The sequence below is a fragment of the Nannospalax galili genome, unplaced genomic scaffold (assembly GCF_000622305.1).
Source record: "Nannospalax galili isolate Female #2095 unplaced genomic scaffold, S.galili_v1.0 scaffold744, whole genome shotgun sequence".
In the NCBI taxonomy this organism is placed as follows: Eukaryota; Metazoa; Chordata; class Mammalia; order Rodentia; family Spalacidae; genus Nannospalax; species Nannospalax galili.
In genome coordinates, this window is record NW_008351509.1 from 1,552,325 (window position 1) to 1,571,792 (window position 19,468).

At 49.0% G+C, this 19,468-nt stretch overlaps 1 protein-coding gene across 18 annotated transcripts in view; it reads left to right on the forward strand.

Moving 5' to 3' along the window:
- Mcf2l (MCF.2 cell line derived transforming sequence like) overlaps nt 1-17,682 on the forward strand; it is a 173,613-nt gene extending 155,931 nt beyond the window's left edge. For 11 of the 18 annotated variants that reach the window (XM_008848407.2, XM_029553699.1, XM_008848414.2 and 8 more), the window contains 17 exons: nt 1,005-1,071; nt 2,964-3,079; nt 3,995-4,064; nt 5,432-5,524; nt 5,621-5,713; nt 6,347-6,472; nt 7,320-7,541; nt 7,768-7,860; nt 8,997-9,075; nt 9,193-9,259; nt 10,286-10,401; nt 10,676-10,768; nt 11,599-11,673; nt 14,635-14,753; nt 15,463-15,575; nt 15,752-15,855; nt 15,995-17,682. In XM_008848407.2, the coding sequence (XP_008846629.1) occupies nt 1,005-1,071; nt 2,964-3,079; nt 3,995-4,064; nt 5,432-5,524; nt 5,621-5,713; nt 6,347-6,472; nt 7,320-7,541; nt 7,768-7,860; nt 8,997-9,075; nt 9,193-9,259; nt 10,286-10,401; nt 10,676-10,768; nt 11,599-11,673; nt 14,635-14,753; nt 15,463-15,575; nt 15,752-15,855; nt 15,995-16,080 (1,732 nt within the window). In that variant the 3' untranslated portion in view covers nt 16,081-17,682. Of the gene's footprint in view, nt 1-1,004; nt 1,072-2,963; nt 3,080-3,994; nt 4,065-5,431; nt 5,525-5,620; nt 5,714-6,346; nt 6,473-7,319; nt 7,542-7,767; nt 7,861-8,996; nt 9,076-9,192; nt 9,260-10,285; nt 10,402-10,675; nt 10,769-11,598; nt 11,674-14,634; nt 14,754-15,462; nt 15,576-15,751; nt 15,856-15,941 lie in introns of all 18 variants that reach the window. The other 7 variants (XM_008848416.2, XM_008848418.2, XM_029553706.1 and 4 more) reach the window with 4 other exon arrangements.
- Nucleotides 17,683-19,468: the final 1,786 nt, after the last annotated feature.

The following is a 19,468-nucleotide window of genomic DNA, read 5'->3' on the forward strand; positions in this document are numbered from 1 at the left end:
CTTGGAAACACTCAAGCAAACAAGCATACATAGCAACTCCTTTCCAGAGGTCCCCAGCCATGCTCTCCAGCACTCTGTCCTCTGGGGGAACTCAGAGAAGAGTGAATTATGAGATCACGATAATAGCTGAGAGAGGAATACGGGTCCTGCCACTTCTGACCTCTAATGGAAGCTGGCAAACAGAGGCACAAAAGGGTGGGCAGTGAAGCGTCCAGGCAGAGCAGCACACACAGGGCCCTGAGATGAGGATGGCCTCCCTCCTGCCTAGCTAGTTTGTGTGAGAAGCAGGCCCAGACCCCACCTCCACAAGTGAGCTCACATGCAGGGCCTAGCTACTTGGCTCTTGGTTGCTTTAGAATAGTCCATACCCTAGTAGTCTCAACCTAGTAGTCTAGGGGCTGTGGCCTCTGTAAATAAAACAGTCTGCTTGGCCACAGGCTATTAGCAGGTGATCCTCATCCCTGAAGGTCTGAATGACTGCTTTAGAAACCTGTCCTCATCCTCTCCTGGGTCTCCACAACTAACAGGCATATTGTAAGGCTGCAGATAGGATGTATCCATCCCAGCAGGATGGGAGCTGGCTCAGCTGAAGGGCTAAGAAACACACGTGGTCTAGGAAGGGCCCAGAAGGCTCTAGGGTCAAGGTTGGAGGGTGGAGGATCTTCTTGGCAGAGAGGTCTTAGAGAGACTCAGGTGGCTTATGAAGGATGCAAGAGGTGGTTGACTCAACAAATGTGTGGGGATGTGGCTGATTTTGTGCAGATGGGTCCCAAAAGGCCAGGAGGTAGGTAGGGAAATCATTCCCAGAAGGCAGTGGGAGATTGAGGTCGGTATCAAGGAGAGCCAGGGAGTATACAGCTCCTGGACTCAACTTTTCCCCACAACTCCCCATACTGGGGAAAGTCCTAGATGCCATGATTTCTTTGTTCACAAGTAAGTCTGGGAACCCAATGATTCCTGTTGCCCTCCCACTCTGACGTCTGCTCTCCATACTCCATCCACAGGCATGTGATGAATGAGCTCCTAGACACGGAACGGGCCTACGTGGAGGAGCTGCTCTGTGTACTAGAGGTAAGTCTGGGCATGGGAGGCAGGGGTGCTAGGCTTACCCTCACATCATGGCTTCATTTTAAAATTGTTACTACAGGGGGCTAGAGAGATGGCTCAGCAGTTAAGAGTGCTAGCTGCTCTTACAGAGGACCCAAGTTCAGTTCCCAGCACTCAGGTCAGGTAGCCCACAACTACCTGTAACTCCAGCGCCAGGAGATCTGACACCCTCTTCTGGCCTCTATGGGCACAGATACACACAGACACACCAGACACACACACACACACACACACACACACACACACACATACATACACACACACCCTCTTCTGGCCTCTACGGGCACAGATACACACAGACACACCAGACACACACACACACACACACACACACACACACACACACACACACACACAGAATTTTTAAAAATAAATTATTGCTAGAGCTAAGTCTGTTTGCTAAAGTCTATATTTCCAGCCACTGGTAAGGCCGAGGTAGGAGGATTACAAGTTCAAGGCCTACCTGGGCTACAGAGTGAGTTTGAGATCATCTTGGGCAACTTAGTAAGACCCTGTCTCAAAATAAAAGGTGAAAAGAGGGTTAGGAGTATAGCTTACTGGTAGAGAACTTGCCTAACATGTGTGAAGCCCTGAGTTCCATCTCCAGCACCGCAAAAAACAAACAAAAAACATAAATAAAAAATTTTGCTTAAGAGACTAAGGAGACAGCTCAATAGGTAAAAGTGCTTGCTGCACAAGCACGAGGGTCGACCTGAGTTTGAATCCCTAGAACCTATGTAAAGCCAGACACAGTAGTATTCATCCATAATCCCAGTGCCCCTACGGCAAGATAGGAGGCAGACACAGCAATCCTTGGAAGTTCGTGGGCAGCAAACAAGAGACCCTGTCTCCAACAAGGTTCATGGTGAGGGCCAACACTTGAGGTTGTCTTCTACACTCAAACACACACGCATATACACACATGCATACACACACACACACACACACACACACACATACAAATACACACAAGAAAATATTTCTCTTTAAAATGCTTCTTATAAATGAGAGGTTATGGTCACAACAAAGCATGTGAAAATGTTCATAGCCAGTCTGCTCGTTATCAGGCTCACACCAGAAACAGCCCAGATGTCCATTAGCAGGGGGAGGGATAGCCAATGTGGGTGGACCTACAGGAAGATAGATATTTCAGTGGAAAGAGCTGCAAACTTTTAACCCACACAATTGCAGTGGCAGTGACAGATGTCATAGAAAACCACACACTGTTCCGTGTACAGAAAGTTCCTTCCTGTAATCCCAGCACTTAGGAGACTGAAACAGGAGGATCACCATGAGTTCAAGGCCAGCCTGGGCTACAGAATGAGACCCTGTCTCACCTCTGCCACAAAAAAAAAAAAAAGAGGAAGAAAGAAGTTCCAAGACAAGCAGGTCTAGAGTAAGGGGACAAAAGGGATGACTTTGAGTAGGGGCTCCTGGGTACTGAAGCCTCTGAATGGTGACTTGGCAGTTAATAACTGCAGACGCACTGCATACACACAGGTACAACATAACCTTGTATAGGTTATATCTGAATAAAAATGCTAGAAAAGAAGATGGAGGCTCCAGCTACGCCCATAGTAGGTGCTGTTTATAGTCACTTGTCCAGATGAATATCACAGGCAATTGTGGACAAGTAAGACTAGAGTCATAGTTTTCATTATTTTTTGAGGTGCTGGGGTTGGAATTCAGGGCACCATGCACCGCGTTGTGCCATAGCCCTGGGTTTATTTAGAGCACTGACACAGTGTCCCTGGATGCTGATACCTGTGCTCCGTGACACCAGCCCTGCCATTCTGCCTGTCTGCTGCAGATGTGGCTCCCCTGGATGACTGTCTGTGTCCTCCCCTCCTTCACAGGGCTATGCTGCAGAGATGGACAACCCCCTGATGGCACACCTCATTTCAGCAGGCCTGCAAAACAAGAAGAACATTCTGTTTGGAAACATGGAGGAGATTTATCACTTTCATAACAGGTGGGGCCCTCTGGACACAACACAGGTGCTCTTTGTGGTATCTCATTTCCAACACAGCTGTCTTTGGGGAACAGGGACCCACAGCCCCTAGGTTGTGTTTGGCTGTAGACAAGTATTTCCAGGGGGATCTCACAGAGAGCCACAAGTGCATGTGGTAGGTGCCCAGGACACATTCTCTTATCACCTTTGTGGCTCCTCGTCCTGGTAGCTCTACCTAAGGTGATACAGTGATAGGCTAGCCACATGCAGGAAGGATTGTGGTTCTGGCCCTATATGCCTTGCTCTTTGTTCCTGATCCAGGTACATCTTTAGGACTTGAGGCCCCCAAAGGCCACATCCCTTAGCAGGGTTTCAAGGCTTATGCAGGAAACGGCCCACCCTTGATCCTCCTGTAGCTGTCCCTTTCTAAGGAGGCTGTGGAACCTTCCCTTTAATATCCCTGAGGCTGGTCCTCAACTAGGCCACTGTTGGCTCCAAAGTATATTGCTAGTGTCAACAGTGGACCCCAAGCAAACTTCCCTTCCTAGGACTTCCCTAGGGCACAGGTACAAGTCAGTGTTTGACAGAAAACCCAGTCCCAGAACCTGCATCCCATTGCCTATGGGGCCTTGGTACATTTCAGAAAGCCCACAGGTTCATGGTCAGTGTATAGGGTCTGTGGAGCCTCTGAGTCCCTGTCTCTGCTCTTCTTCCCACCTCTGTCCCCAGAAAAGCAGTACCAATTTTGTATGAATGATAAGACCAGAAACAGAGGGACATACCTAGGCTGTGGACTGAGCCACAGGCTCCCAGGCTAAATGGGGATGTATTGCCACCCAGTTGATGAGGTTGTCAGAGATAGAGTAACAGTCTCTGGAAAATGGTGTCATCTGATTCGATTATGTTTACTGCCTCACTGAAAACCTCTCCCTATAGGATATTCCTGCGGGAGCTAGAGAGCTGCATAGACTGCCCGGAACTGGTGGGGAGGTGCTTTCTGGAGAGGGTGCGTATCTCTAACTGAGTGCCTCACCAGGGGTGCATATCTCTAACCACTGGGGGGACCCTGAGTACATATCACTAACTGTGTGCAAGGCCCTTGCTACATCTGTACCCTCAACCATATTTGAGGCCCTGACTGCCTCCTCAAAACTACTCACCACTGGTGCCTTCAAATCCCACTGTAGCCAACTAAACCCAGAGAGCATAGTGTCTCCTGTGTGGCAGGAAGATGTGGCACTTTTGAGGAGAAAAAAAAAAAAGAATAGGGTTTTGCTTTTAAAGTTAATAATACTTCAGAAAAAGAAGAGCCTTTAAGGCTTTGTGGACATTGAAATTATAGTGTCGGAGGCCTGATGCCACTTGGATGCACAGCTGAACTTGCCTCATGGGTTGCTTTATTTTGGTCTTGCCCTTGCTTGCTGGTTGATACTAGAAGGCACTGGGGCTCTCTGAACCCATTTTCTGCTCTTCAGAATCATAGGGCTAGGGAGATGAACTTAAAGAGGGGTGGGTGGAAATGGTTTGAGCAGGAAGAATGGAATGCAGATGTAACTTCCCCTGTGGGATCCCATCATGTTGAGCATTGTGACCTATGAGCTCCTTGTCCTAGGGAAGGGAGGTCACTGACAGCAGACAAAGCAATGTCACAAAATAAAGAACTGGAAGAGATGGAGTTCAGCTCAGTGGTAGAGCTTGCCCAATACACACCAGGGTCACCAGTTCCATCCCCAACATCACATACACACACACACACACACACACACACACACACACGCATGCACTCACGCACATACGTAGGAACTACACACTGAGGCTCTAGTGAGTCACTACTAAGAGATAGGTGGGAAGAAGAAACTGTATTTGTCTTGGCTCAGCCTGGCTATTGGTGTATCTCTCAGAGCCTTCAGACCTGAGGTGGTCATCATTTTGTAGGTCAGTAGTCCCAGAACAATAGCACCAGTACCCCCTGGAAGCTGACAGAATTTTCCCATGCAGTATGTAAAATGATCTGCCTCCCCAGAGCTCTCTATTCTAGAACCATCTGCACCCAAGAAGCATCTGTGTCTGTCCCCTGAGGTACCCAGGGGAAGTTTCATTTCACACAATGTTCAGTTGTGTTTTTTTTTAAATAACTTGTAGAATTTGCAAAACTGCCCAATAAGATCCTGAAATTTCATGTAAATAACCATTATACTATATACTGCCTTTGAAGGGAGGGATGAAAGAGCTCCATCTCCATATGCCTTGTGCTGTGGAAGATTAGCAGGGCCGGGGTGCTGGAGAAGTCGATCTGGGAGCAGCTCTCGGATGAGGGGCCCCCTCACTGTGACCAGGAAGCAGACATAATGTCTTTGTCCCTCCGGGCTGCAGATGGAGGAGTTCCAGATCTACGAGAAGTACTGTCAGAACAAGCCACGATCTGAGAGCCTGTGGAGACAGTGCTCTGACTGTCCCTTCTTCCAGGTGCGTCTTGAGACCCTTCCCCATCTTAGTACTTCCTTCCCTAATGGCCTGGGACAGAGCCATGGCCTTGCCTGACTGAATGTTTGGCGGTTCCAGGAGTGCCAGAAGAAGTTGGACCACAAACTGAGCCTTGATTCCTACCTGCTGAAGCCAGTGCAGAGAATAACTAAGTACCAGTTGCTGCTTAAGGTGAGCCTCCAGGGCACCTGCCCTGGGTTTGCCATACCTCCCTGCCTAGTTGCCAGGTATCTGTAGGCTAGGCCTAAGCCCAGGACTTTTCCCCACCAAGCCCTGGCTCCAGGCCCAGGGGTACCTCTCTGAGCCACTTGCCCAACCTTTCTATGGTCCTGGCTCATTCAACTGTTTATGTGGGCCTACTGTGTGCTAGACATTGTAGAGTGCCAGGGACACACTCCCAGCACAGTCGGGGGAGTAGGAGTTTCCATCTTGGAGTGTGCAGCAAGGTAGGAAAGGGTTTTTAGCACCGTGCTTTTAGCAGGACCACGACATGAGAGGGAGGCAAGTGTAATGAGTGTGCACTTTTCCAGCCAGGTAGCTCCTTGTCTTCAGAAACCAGGTGTCCATCCATCAGCCTGGCTATAGGGAGGCAGGCAGGGCAGCTTCGTGAAGAGCAGCAGGAACCTGGTAGCTGGTGTGCAGGTGTCTGACCAGGGACCACACCAAGCTTCCCAGGGACCATCTTCAGGGCTGGCCCATTGTCTGCATCTGTGGGATAGTCAGCTGCTCCTGAGGGAATTGCAGGAAGGTTTTGGTATATATATAAAACTGTGTCTTCTTGCGTCCCTCCCCCCAACCCATCAGGAAATGTTGAAATACAGCAAGAACTGTGAGGGGGCAGAGGACCTACAGGAGGCACTGAGCTCCATCCTGGGCATCCTCAAGGCAGTGAATGACTCCATGCACCTCATCGCCATCACTGGCTACGACGTAAGGATTATGGTGCTGAGGATGGGGGTCTCATGAGCAGCTTGGTAGGGATGATCCCATCAACACTTTCAAGTTTCTTGAGTCTTTAAGTGAATACACACAGCCCAGGGCCTGGGGCCGGTCCAGGTTCTGAGTCAGGAGCTTGCCCACATCGGGGAGCAGACTAAGACTTCTCCCCTGGCAGAGTGCGACTTCTCCAAGGGGGATGCGCTCCAAGCCTCTTCCTTGCTGTCTACTCCCTGGACAGCAGGTGGAACCCTCTGTTTCTGTGATTCAGTGTGTAGTCTGGTGACTAATGACAAGTGACCAGCAAGGGGTTAATTTCTTTCTTTATAGACTCACCTCAAGTTGGCACAGGAGGTTTTGGCCTCTGTTTGTCCATCCAGCAGTCATTCTTGGGGCTTTTTAAATTAATATATTTGAATTATTTTTAGCAGTTTTAGGTTTATAAAAATTGAATGTAAAGTCCAGCTTCCTTAAGCCCCCGTCCCTGCCTGAGTCTCCCCTACTGTTAACTCTTGTGTTGATGCTTTTTTATTACATCTATTACACCTGATGGGCCAGTGGGGATATGTCATTAACTGAGGCCTCCAGTGCATTGGGGCTCTGGGTACCTTCATTTCTGCACTACTATAGTGTCACACAGATGTCCTTCTGTCCTGAGGATTCTTCATGCTCTGCCGCCTCCCTTATCTTAATCCCTGCAGCTAATGATCTTTTGCTGCATCCCTGGATTTGCCCCTTCCAGAATATGCCACATAGGGGAATCTTTCCTATATGAACTGGGAGCCCTGGCCCTCACAAATTCATCTGCCTTACATGACCCAACATGTGTCCTGTATTCCAGGGTAACCTGGGTGATCTGGGGAAGCTGCTGATGCAAGGTTCCTTCAGTGTATGGACAGACCACAAGAAGGGCCACACCAAGGTCAAGGAGCTGGCCAGATTCAAGCCCATGCAGCGGCACCTTTTCCTGCATGAGAAGGCTGTGCTGTTCTGCAAGAAGAGGGAGGAGAATGGGGAGGGGTATGAGAAGGCCCCTTCCTACAGCTACAAGCAGTCATTGAATGTGAGTAACTCAGCCAGCAAACAGCAATCACATCCTGTTTAACAGACCTTGGTCTGGTGCTATGGGTCAGCAGGCACCCAGCTCCTCTCCACACATGTGGGAGTTGGGGTTCCCACCATTCTTAACCCCTGGCACCCCCAAATACCCCATTAATTCGCATCATTTCTGGATGAGATGGGTGGCTCCACTCTGTACACTGATGCCTGTCCGGTTTTGGGCTTGCCAGATGACTGCTGTTGGCATCACAGAGAATGTGAAGGGTGATGCCAAGAAGTTCGAGATCTGGTACAACGCAAGAGAGGAGGTTTACATCATCCAGGTAGGGCCACTCACCTGCTTTGTAGACCTCTTCAGGATAGCCAATGAAGGAAGGACTTCCAATGAGAAATGTGTCTGGAATCTTTATGAGGTTCATTCTGCAGAAGCAGGAGCTGTCAGACTTCATGCTAGGACACTGCCCCAGGCCTTCTTAGCTTCTTTAGCCTGCATTGGGACCCAGTTGGGAAGTTGGGATCAAGTGCAGATAGAGTGTTAGGAGGGCACTGCCAGCAATGGCTCTGGGTCTTGTATCCCTCATTAGCCCAGGAGAACTTTGTCCACACAACCTAATTTCTCTGACAGGGAGTATGTGGCCACACCTGTCCTCACTATATCCACAAGGGAGACAGAGACCAGAGCTAGACATGGACTCAGAGAATAGCGCCTCTCCATGACCCCTGACAAGAACCTAAGTGGTGAAGGACCTAGCCCACATACCTGGGCCTTCTAGTTACCCTCAAATTTCAAACACATGAGATACTTGGCACAGGCCAGCACACAGAGGCCATGGTGGCATCGCAGTCCCAGTTTGCCCTCTAGTCCTGTATCTAGCCTTGCAGGCTACACAGAGCTAAATCAAGAGCAGGGCCCTGTGGTAGCCCCAGGTGGTACTTCAGCTGCTGGGCTCAGCAACCTCAGGGCCCAGCTGCTGTCATGGAGATAATACTCAGGCTGGGCCTTAGGCTTTATAACAGAGGCAGCACAGCAGTCTTGATGTCAGGTGATGCTCTTGGCCTGGTCACATCCACTTGGCTAGTTAGTGTCTTACTGTGGGTCTGAGATTTGCTCTTGTGCTTATCACCTAAAATATGCCAAGGCAAGACCTCTCTCAGGAGACCAGCTCTGTAGGCCATGCCACACATACAATTAGCCCAGCAAGTGCTAGCCTCCCCACTTGTCCCTGGTCCCCTTTGCCATGATCTAGCCACCTGCATGGCCCCACAGACTTTTCCAACCAATCCTGTGCTACAAGGTGAAGAGTCCCACAGCCAAAGGGCATTCCTAACATCTGCCCCTCTGTCCCTATGCACAGGAGTCTGTCTAAGGTCCTAGGATTGTTCTTGGGAGTATCAAGGGGGAAATGTAGCATGTTTCATGTGGGTGTGAGCACTGACTCCCAGCTCTCTTTGGGAACAGGCACCAACCCCTGAGATTAAAGCAGCATGGGTGAGTGAGATTCGGAAGGTGCTGACCAGCCAGCTGCAGGCCTGCCGGGGTGAGGCTGCCATTGGTTCTTGTTTTCTCTTGTGTAAACTGTATGAAACTTGTCAACTGTATGAAAGATGGTGCTCAGCTCCCACTGATAAATGCCATATGTCATTTCCCCCAACAGAAGCCAGCCAGCACAGGGCCCTGGAGCAGTCCCACAGCCTGCCTTTGCCCACACCATCCAACACCAGGTGAGTACCATAGTGTGTCCATCAGGAGCCTAGAAAGCAGAGTTTCTAACTGGGCATAGTGGTACATGCCTATACTCATAGTCCTTGGGACACTGAAGCAAGAGAATCTGCCTAGGACTTGTAGTGAGACTCTGTCTCAGGAAAAGAAAGAAAGGGAGAGAGATAGAGAGAGACAGAGACAGAGAGACAGAGAGAGAAGGGAGGGAGGAAGGAAGGAAGGAAGGAAGGAAGGAAGGAAGGAAGGAAGGAAGGAAGGAAGGAAGGAAGGAAGGGGAAAAAAGGAAAGAAAGGAAAGAGAAGAAAAAACAAGTAGGGCTTCTGCACACACCACAGAGTTTACTCCCATCTGTCACTGAGATGAGTCTGCCCAAGGCCCCTTCAGTGTCATTTGGGAATTACATGATGGTGGCTTGTCCCAGAGTATCAGCCCCAAAGGCATTGTCTCCGGCCCTACTCTCCACAGAACTGGTCCCCTGCCTCATTGACTTTATGTTTATGGATTATTTCTCACTACAGTCTGCACATGCCAGGAGTATAGCCAGGTGACATTAGTCATCAACATTGGGTATAGGATGGTGCCTAGGACAGATGTTGGGCACTAAAGGTACAAACTAGACTTGAGGTCTGGCACCAGCCTGATGAGCGTTCCAAACATGGCCTTGACCACTTCAGTGTGTCTTTGTTGCCCTCATTTCCCCTTTGTTATTTTGTTCATTTACTTATTTTCTTACTTGCCTTTACTGTTTGTCATATTACCCTTGATCATTCATGAGATGGGATGAGGTCTAAATAATAAACTGTTGAACAGTTGTTCTAAAAGAGAAACTCACCAGATACCACCCACTTCCCAGTGGGAAGATGGGCGGCTTCTCAGGCTCTAAATGGGGAACACTCAGTGCTGGGGCAGTACCTTGGGCTGTCTAGGGGGTGGTCTGGCTGCCAAGATGTCCCAATGCCTATAGTCCTTGGAGACCTGAGAAATTAACCTCCAACATACTGTTTCTTTATTGCTGCTGATGCCCTCAGCCCCTCAAAAGGGAACACAAGGAATGTCAAGAAGTCAGAAGAAAGAAAAACGGACCCCCTGAGCCTGGAAGGATATGTGAGCTCATCGTTGCCGAAGCCCCCTGAGAAAGGCAAAGGTAGGTGTCTACCACAGTGTGACCCACATATGTGATGCTCATGAAGTGTCCCCCAGCTAGTGTGGGAGAGCTTAGGGCCCCTCTAGCACACTGGACCTCATGGTAGAACCCCTCTCGCTCAGGATTGCCATGTGCCTTCATCTGGCATACCCGAGAATGTATGACCACTCTCTGCCTGCCCACCCCGAGCATGGGGCCATGGCCAGTGCCCTCTGCATTCTGTCACCTTCCCTCCCAGATGCGGTCTCTGCATTCTGTCTCTCCTCCCTCCTAGACGATGCGGTCCCTAGTTCTACCTCTGAAAGCTCTGCGCTTTCCAGAAAGCGCTTCACGCTGCAGGGCTTGGCTAACCTCAAAGGTCAGAAAGGTAAAGAGGAAGCGCCCATACCGTCTTCACATGGCGGCCTTGAGTGCCACACACAGTCACACAAGCACATCTCCAACCCCATCCTTCTTGGCAACTGACACTATGTGGACACACATGCCTGATGTTATCTTTTAGGGGTGCCTTTTGGAAACAGAGAACACCAGCTTTGCAAGAGCAGCCTGCTCAAAACTGGAGCTATTAGCCATTTTTCTGTCCTGACCTCACTGTCCTCTTCGCCAACTGCCTCACCTTGCATTTCCTGTTGATTCGGCAGGGATTTCTTGTTACAGTGACTTGAGTGCTGAGTGCTGTGGCCAGTGTCTTGTAGATTGGTTTTTTTGTTTTGTTTTGTTTTGTTTCTACTGCACAGTGGTAAAAATATCTTTCAACTGAGATCAGAAACAGCTTTGTCACCTGGCATGCTCCTTGGTGGCTGATACTTGGGATAACCCTGGTATGCCTCAGGTCTGCATGGGGCTTCCTTCTAAAACTCCAGGCTTTCCCCAAGTAACAGGCAATGGTTCAGAGAATTAGAGGGTTGTCCCAATCTATAAAATACTTTTAAGTTGGCTTCAAATTAACAGGATACAAACACTTGTTCTGGTCCTGCATCCTTTCCGCAGAGCTGAGGGCGGCCCCTAAGAGGATGACTGACGGCCAAAGCCATTGTCTATCACCTCATCTCCTCCTGCTCTCTGGGCCTCTCCCCTTCCCCGTGAGACCCCTCAGCCATCTCATTTCACAAACATTTCACCTGCCTCCTTCACTTGCTCAGCGCTTCCTCAGCTCTGTCTCTACTGTTGTATTTTTGCCTCTTCCTCTTCCTGCAGCCTCTCCGACCAGTCCTGACAAAAAAGCTAAGCGGCACGAAGTAAAGAGCGACCCGACTCCCTTTGGTTTGCGAGGTAGAGCGGCAGCCCCTGAACCCCAACCAGGCTGTCTGTCTGTGGCTGCACAGGGCACCTAGGATGGAATCGAATAAGTCAGATAAGCCAGGAGCAGTCGCTGTGGCTCACAGCTTGGTTCCTGGTGACAGATGCTGGAGGATGCCACTTCCCACCAGCTCCTCAACCCAGAGTTGGCAGGGGTACCCACTGCCCTTTAGGCATAGTTTGCTGCCACCACCATCTGACCAGTATTTCCACTGGGTTCTGTCACTCAGTGGTATAGGTTGAAGGTGCACTTCAAGGGCCCACAGTACCAACATCCTTCTCTGGGTCACCAGCTGGCCCAACCATTCTGGCTTGAAACAGGCTATAGGATCAGGTACCTGCACAAGGCAGACAGCCACTCCTATAGGCCACAGGAATTAAGCTCCACACTGGATTTCAGCCTCTATTTTCTGCTTCCTGGGAAATTCAAGGCCATCCTTGTTCCCTTAGGATCTCAAGTTTTAGGAAATGGTTTCATTATTTTGATCTTCCAGAGTCTTCCAAACATTGCAAAGGTTTCCAGGGACATCACCATACCAACAGGCTCATTCTGTACCCAACAAGCGCTAAGCCCAAACACCCACTGCAGTCCTAGGAAGCCAGCATCTGCCTAGCATTCAGTGAGTCCCTTCCCAGTTTGAGGTTCCCCTCTTAAGGTTTGCTTTTGTCCTTTAAGCACTTTCTACTTGTGACCCAGGCTCCAAGCCATTCCCCTTTGGGATATGTTGTGTGGATAGAGAGGTAGGACTGGCAGACAGGGCTGTGGCTGTGCCAAATGCTGTTTCCAGCTTGTTCCATCCAAGTGGCTTTGCCTCTGCCAGTTTCCCTTTCCTTGAGTATGAGCAAAGAGAATGCAGCCTTGTGGGTTGCAGGGAAGGCAGCCAGGTAGTGTGTTAGGGCCGATCTTTTCTCTCCTGCCTACCTTCTGCAGCACACATGCAGCCCACACTTCCTGGATCTGCCCTGTCAAAGCGCTTGCTTCCTGAAAGGTTATCGGCCCAGCAGGTGATTGGCTGCATTAACCAATAACATCAAGGACAATTTTACAGAAAATAGAGGTGACAGACACACAAACCACCTTGGCTTAATTCTTATGAAGCGTCTCCCAGTGTCTTCAAAGAAAGTGATGACACCTAACTTGAGATCATCATACTTCCAAATTCTTATATGTCTTTGTCCCACATCTGGCACCTGAACGCTGCCTGACCAGCATGCTGGGCTTCTTTGCATGCTTTCTAACACAGGGATACTACTTGAACCTCATAAGAGACTGTCCAGTGTCTATAGACAGAAGCATGGCCTGGTGCTACTCTGGCTCCACAGACAATTCTGAGCTGTGGTACTGCCACAGGGTAAGCTGCTTAAAGTCTCTCGTAGACATACTGAGTAAGGCAAAGGTTTCTGCGTACCTTCTGTGACCAGGTGTATGGCTGTCTATGCTGAAGGGTGGTACCACACACAGCAGCGTTCATCTACTGTCCTTAGAGTTTGGTTATGTTTGGCCAGAAGCCCCCACATAAGCTTCATAGAAATAAGGTGGCTAGAGAGGAAGAGACTATCTGAGCCAGGCTGCCTGGTCTCTCTGCCCTGGCCTACACATGTGCTTGGAGCAGAAAGGATAGACAATTGTAGCTAAACAACCCCTTCCACCCTAAGAACCAAGTTCTTACATAGATGCAAGCCTGGTGTGACATTCCCTAGAACCAAGTACACAGCTGTCCCCAGGCCATGCAGCCTAACCCCAGAAAGGTAGAGTTCAGAGTGTCTCCAGTTCCACCTGCCCCAATGGGGTTGGGGCCTAAGCTGCACATCTAGCAGCTATTTCATAGGAAAACAGGAGATAGCTTCCCAGTGCTTCTGAACAGAAGTTTTTCATCAGCAGCTGTGGGCATGGCATGCTCAGCCATGAGGGAGCTGGCTGCAGAGATAACATGCCCCCTTATGGGGGTTCTTCTATTATTCCTTCATACTGTGGCATTCTTTCATGGAGGAGGAAGCACGTTTGCATCTGCACCAAGTAGAATGTGGCACCAGATGTGCCCAGGCTAGGATCCAGAGGGCAGACTTGCTTGTTTTACTGCTGTGTCTTTTGTTGATGTCTGCTCCAATATCATGGGGTAACTGTCTCATACCATAGAGTGCAGTGTAATCTCCTTACCCTATTCCTATCCCTGCAGGATTTAATCAGCAGGAATTTGCCACCTACATCTTTGCAGATGGGAAATACTGCTGCTACCCTTCAGGGCACACAGCAGGAGAAACAGGAGCAAAGTAATAGGCACAATTTTGGGTCCCTACTGGCTGACCTAATGGCTTTGCCAGATGGCAGGGCTGGAGCTCTAAGTTGCTGGGGTTGCTTACTCATGGCCTGGAATCTTCCTGGTTGTTATCTGCCTCATAAGAACCACAGCCCTGTATAGCTCACAGGTCAGGAATTTACTTGGTCATTTTTGCAAGAAACCGTTTTCCCTGCCAGAGTAGGCGTTGACCATCACAGTTTTAACTGACGATACCTTCCCTTCAGAGAGTTTGCTATATAACACAGGCCAGGCAGGTGGGTTTGGTAGGGCCTGGAACTTGAAGAGGGTACAGATATCCAGGGCAGGTCTTGGCCTCAACTTACCCCCTCAGAGTGGCCTGGAAGACAGAACTAGATACTCTTTCACCCCACCTCCCTCTTAGCAGAATGTACCAAGCATTTTGGAAGGGTGTGGAGGAAGCCAGTGGGGAACCTGGACAGGTGGTTCCAAACAAGGACAGAGGGCTATCACCTACAACACAGGTCATGAACATCAGATGAACATCAGATGACAGCCTCAGCTTGGGGTCCTACAGCTACACATTCCAGGGGGGCTATGAGACTCATGTGGAACCCAGTTGGGGAATGGTGACTGCATCATGGGTGTGGCCCTCACAGGAAACTGCTTCCCCTAGGCTGGAGCAAAACATCCCACTCCCTGGAAGCCCCTGAGGAGGACGGAGGTTGGTCCAGTGCTGAGGAGCTTGTCAATTCATCTGATGCAGAGGAAGATGGAGTGGGCCCCAAGAAGCTGGTAACCTTGGTCCCTGTGGGTGGCTCAGGGTGGGTGCTTTTGAATGCCCGTGATAAAGGAACATTGTAGACAATCCACCTTGGCCTGGATCCTCCTTTTGGTTACAGCTTCTCATCCAGAGACATACATTACTCACTTGGGTCACAGTCTGCTGCCCATAATACCATGTAACTGTATACTCACCTGTGTCTTCTAGAGTCTAGGCATGGCATGGTAGACCCCTTCTTAAGGAGACTGTCCACACTCAGGCTTACCTCCACATCAGGAGAATATTCTAAACAAGATTTCCAGGAGAATATTCTAAACAAGATTTCCAACAAGTTCTACCCGTACTGGCTTGGAAATTAGCAAGGAGCGACTCATGGCCAGCGCATGAGGGCATATAGTATTGAGGATACATTGGTACATCCATTTTCACTTTTAACATGGTCACAATGTGAGGTGTACCATCTCTCCAAGACTAGGACTCTTTTCCATTTAAGCCAGAAATCTCACCAGAACCCCCACAAATGGCAGGACCCTAACACAGCACTGGTCTTCCCCTTGCTGCTGACAATTGGAAGCCTACTCTGGGTGTGGTCACTCCTGCTGGTCTGTGGCTGGAACTGCACAGGGCAGAGAGCACTAGTGTGTTGTTTGCTTGCTGGTGCTGACAGGAAGCAAGTGCTGACAAGCTGGAACCTCAGCTTTGTCCCTTTGTCCCCCTCAGGTTCCTGGTAAATACACAGTGGTGATGGACGATGAGAAAGGGGGCCTTGACACCCTTGCTGTGAGGAGCGGGGACATGGTAGAGGTGGTGGAAGAGGGCGCAGAGGGGCTCTGGTAAGATGGCACCTCAGACATACCCTGTGTGTTCATACCTCAGACACCTTCTGTGTTTCCACCTCAGACACACCCTGTGTGCCCACACGTCAGACTCACCTCTATGTGTTCCCACCTCAGATGTGCCCAACTTCAGACTGTGGGCACATGGTACAGCCACTGACTTCCCCTTTCAGGTATGTCCGGGACCTGACCAGCAGCAAGGAGGGATGGGTGCCAGCCAGCAGCCTTTCCACCCTCCTGGGCAAATCCAGTTCAGCCCAGTGTCTGAGCAGCTCAGGTAAGACCCACCGTGCGCGTCAGCTGTGCCCTGAGCCTCCCAAGGTTCTCAACCCAGAGCCTGTTTAAAAGCAGAGGGGTTTCTAGGTGTGCAGAGGAAAGAGCCAGAGCCGAAGCCTGTCTCCACTGGTTTCCCGCAGACTCCAGCCCAGGGTCAGCCGTGCTGAGCAACTCCTCCAGCTGCAGCGAGGGCTGCCCCACTCCCTTCTCCGACCTCCAGGGGTAGTGGCCAGGCCTTCGTGGTGGATGCTCGAGGCCACCGTGCAGTAGACCAGCATGCAAATCTCTAAGTTTTCTTTTGCTTGGGCTTGCTTAGTTTGGGAGGGGATGGTGCTCCAAGACATCTGAAAGCAGGAGGACTTTATCAACCCATGGGCTTCAGAGGACACTGGGCCTTGACGCCAAGACTCCACTGCATGTGCAGAGGCCAGGAGACAACAGTCCACCAAAGCTTCTGCAGAAAACCCAGAGTGGACGGAGGAGGGGCTATGGGTCAGAAAACCCCGTGCAGAAAGGTGGGGGGCAGCCAACAGCCTCTGCTATGCAGCCTCTCCACACTGTCCTGACCTCTCTGATGTGGTGCTTTCTGCGGGAATGCCATCCTAAGGAAGCCGCTTCCAACAGGAGTGAACAGTTTGCTACCAACAGCCTAAGGAGGGGTCGGGGGACTCTTGTCCTCTTGTCTTTTATAAGTTTTTGATTTTTTTTTTTAAACAGGGATTAATCCCATGGCCATTTTTTTGTGGTACTCTGGCCTCAAATCTTTACCAAGAATCACTGTGTTTACATGAAATGACAATTTGATACTGTATTTGATATAAAACTATTTTTTGTTACTGGGGTTTACATTGAAGCACGTTGTTTATACCACTAAGTGATTTCTGGGGCGTTCTCACTGAGACCTGGCACCCCCTGGAGCACATCTGTCACAGGTGAACGAAAACCTGCTAAGTCAGGTGGTGTCTCCATGACCAAAAGCGGTTGGAAACCACTGAAATTCCTTCATCTACATAGGTTTCATTTTCACAAGAAATGCAAAGTATAATTTAAAATATTAACCTTCTTTTCTACAATAAAAAGGGGACTCTCCATTTTTTAAAGAACTTCATTAAACTAGGATATTTTTATTATTTTTAAAGAAAATGTAAAGATCCATGCTGACAGCCATCCTCAGCAACACAGACACTGGCTGCAACCCAGCATCAGGGTAGGCCCCGCTTCCTCTCCCCAGCACTACCTGCCTCCTGCCCTGCAGCAGAGCATCTGCAGCTGAGCACACGGGAGGAGGGGGTCTGCAGCCTAATTTCAAGTCAAAGCAGAACTGCAATGAAAGTTGTTTTTCTCCTTTCTGTGTGTGTTTCAGAAACAAATTCTGTTCCTTGGAAACTTTCTTTACCTAGTAAGGCAGATATTTTTGTATGTGTTTGTATATATGTTCACATTTGTACATATGGTCTGGATGTAAAAGATGTATTTATGGTCTCACGCTGCTGAACATCTGTCACTTTACGGTCCCTCCCTGTCTCCTCGCCCTGCTGCCATGGGAGGCCACCGCGGCTCGTTCCCCACTGTACGTCCCAGGTAAAAAGCGCCCACCTCCCCGGCCCTATGGCTTGCAGAGCCATCACTGGCCACACCTTCAGAGAATGGTAATAAAATAGAAAACGTGCAAAGATTCTGTAGCTGTTCCGGTGTATACATTATTTGGGAAATACTGTGGAACATAATCTGCCTAGCCTGCTGTTTAGTCGCCGTTTCCTCCATCTCCATAGGGGTTTGGCCACCCTCTTTTGTGTTCTCTTCATCATAAAGGCACTTTAAAATGTCACATTCATGTCACGTTGCTTTTTCTTTCTACTGCTGATATAAATGAAAATATAAAGTCAGAAGTCTTTATTGTGTGGCTCAGGTTTCAATAAAGATCAGCAACTTAGAGCTGAAGATATGGCTCAGTGGAAGAGCACTGGCTGCTCTTGCAGAGGACCCAGCTTTGGTTCCCAGCACCCACATGGTAGCTAACAGCCATCTGTAACTCCAGTTCCAGGGATCTGGTGTTGTCTTCTGGTCTCTGCAAGCATTGCACAACACAGGTATACACACACTCATGCGAAACACTCAGACACATAAAATAAAAATAAATTTTAAAAAATTTAAAGGTCACCAACTCCTGCTGTCTGTCATCTAGATGAAGACACAGGACTTCCGGCAGGATAGCACCTTGTGATGGTCATGAATAAATACCCAGTGTGACAGGTACAAGAAATGAAGCAGGCTGGGCATGGTGGCACATGCTGGACTTCCGGCAGGATAGCACCTTGTGATGGTCATGAATGCCCAGTGTGACAGGTACAAGAAATGAAGCAGGCTGGGCATGGTGGCACATGCCTTTAATTTCAGCACTTGGGAGGTAGAGGCAGGAGGATCTCTGGGAGTTCAAGGCTAACCTGGTCTACATAGTGAGTTCCAGGCCAGCTGGGACTACAGGGAGACCCTGTCTCAAAAAGACCAGGCCCCAGGGGAGGTGCATGCACCGAGCCTCTTATAATGTTATATGTTTTATTCTGTCATACAGTGATAATGATGAAACAGTAACAGGATACTCTTGTAGAAATGTGAAGCTAACCAGAGACATGCAGCAGAACTGTGACAGAACTGTGCCAGACTGTTAACAGCACAGGGCAGCTTCTCACCAAAAAGCAGAGATTAGAGGGAGCTTATTGATCTATGAGAAGTAGAGGGTGGAGAAAGGAGGAACAGGGAGCAGAAAAAAATATATAGTGAAAAGATGAATCCAGACATGTCTGCCTCACAATTCTGACTAATGTTGAGAGCACCAAATTGGATAGGCAAAAAAATAAAATGAAATAAAAATAAAATATTGCCCTAAATAAACACTGAATAAAGTAGGCATACCAATACTAATAACATGCAAAATTAAATTTAGGGCAGTTAAAAGTATAAGGAACTATGTAGCAATAACAAACTTGTAAGCAACCAATAATAAGGCTCAAAATGGAGGGAATAGGCTCCAGCAGAGGCAGAGGCAGGCAGATCTCTATGCGTTCCAAGCCAGCCAGGACTACATAGTAAGACCCTGTCTCAAAAAACAAAACAGAACAAAAAAATTTAGAGAAAATGCCTTGGCAGTCAGGGTCAGATGTTTACTGTCACAGAAATTGGTGCCTATTTATCGTTTCAAAAAGAAAAAAAAAATGCCAGGCATGATGGTGCATGCCTTTAATCCCAACTCTCAGAGGGTAGAGGCAGGTGGATCTCTATGAGATCAAGGCCAGCCTGGTCTACAAAGTGAGTTCCAGGTCAGCTGGGCCTACAGGGAAACCTTGTCTCAAAAACAAACAAGCAAAAAGAAAAATAAAATACCATTTTCATCACACATGGAACATACACAAAATATTTACAAAGTAATGAAAAAGACAGTTTGTAAAGATACTTGGAAGTCTAAATCATGTTTCTAAGACCCATGTTAGAAAGGCAATGTCATTGAGACCCTGCTCCCTGGAGCTGGACAGATACCTGTCAGAGCTGCAGCTGAAACACAGCTGAGACGGAGGCTTGCAGCCCCCACCGCACTTAGCCTTACACAACAAAATCAA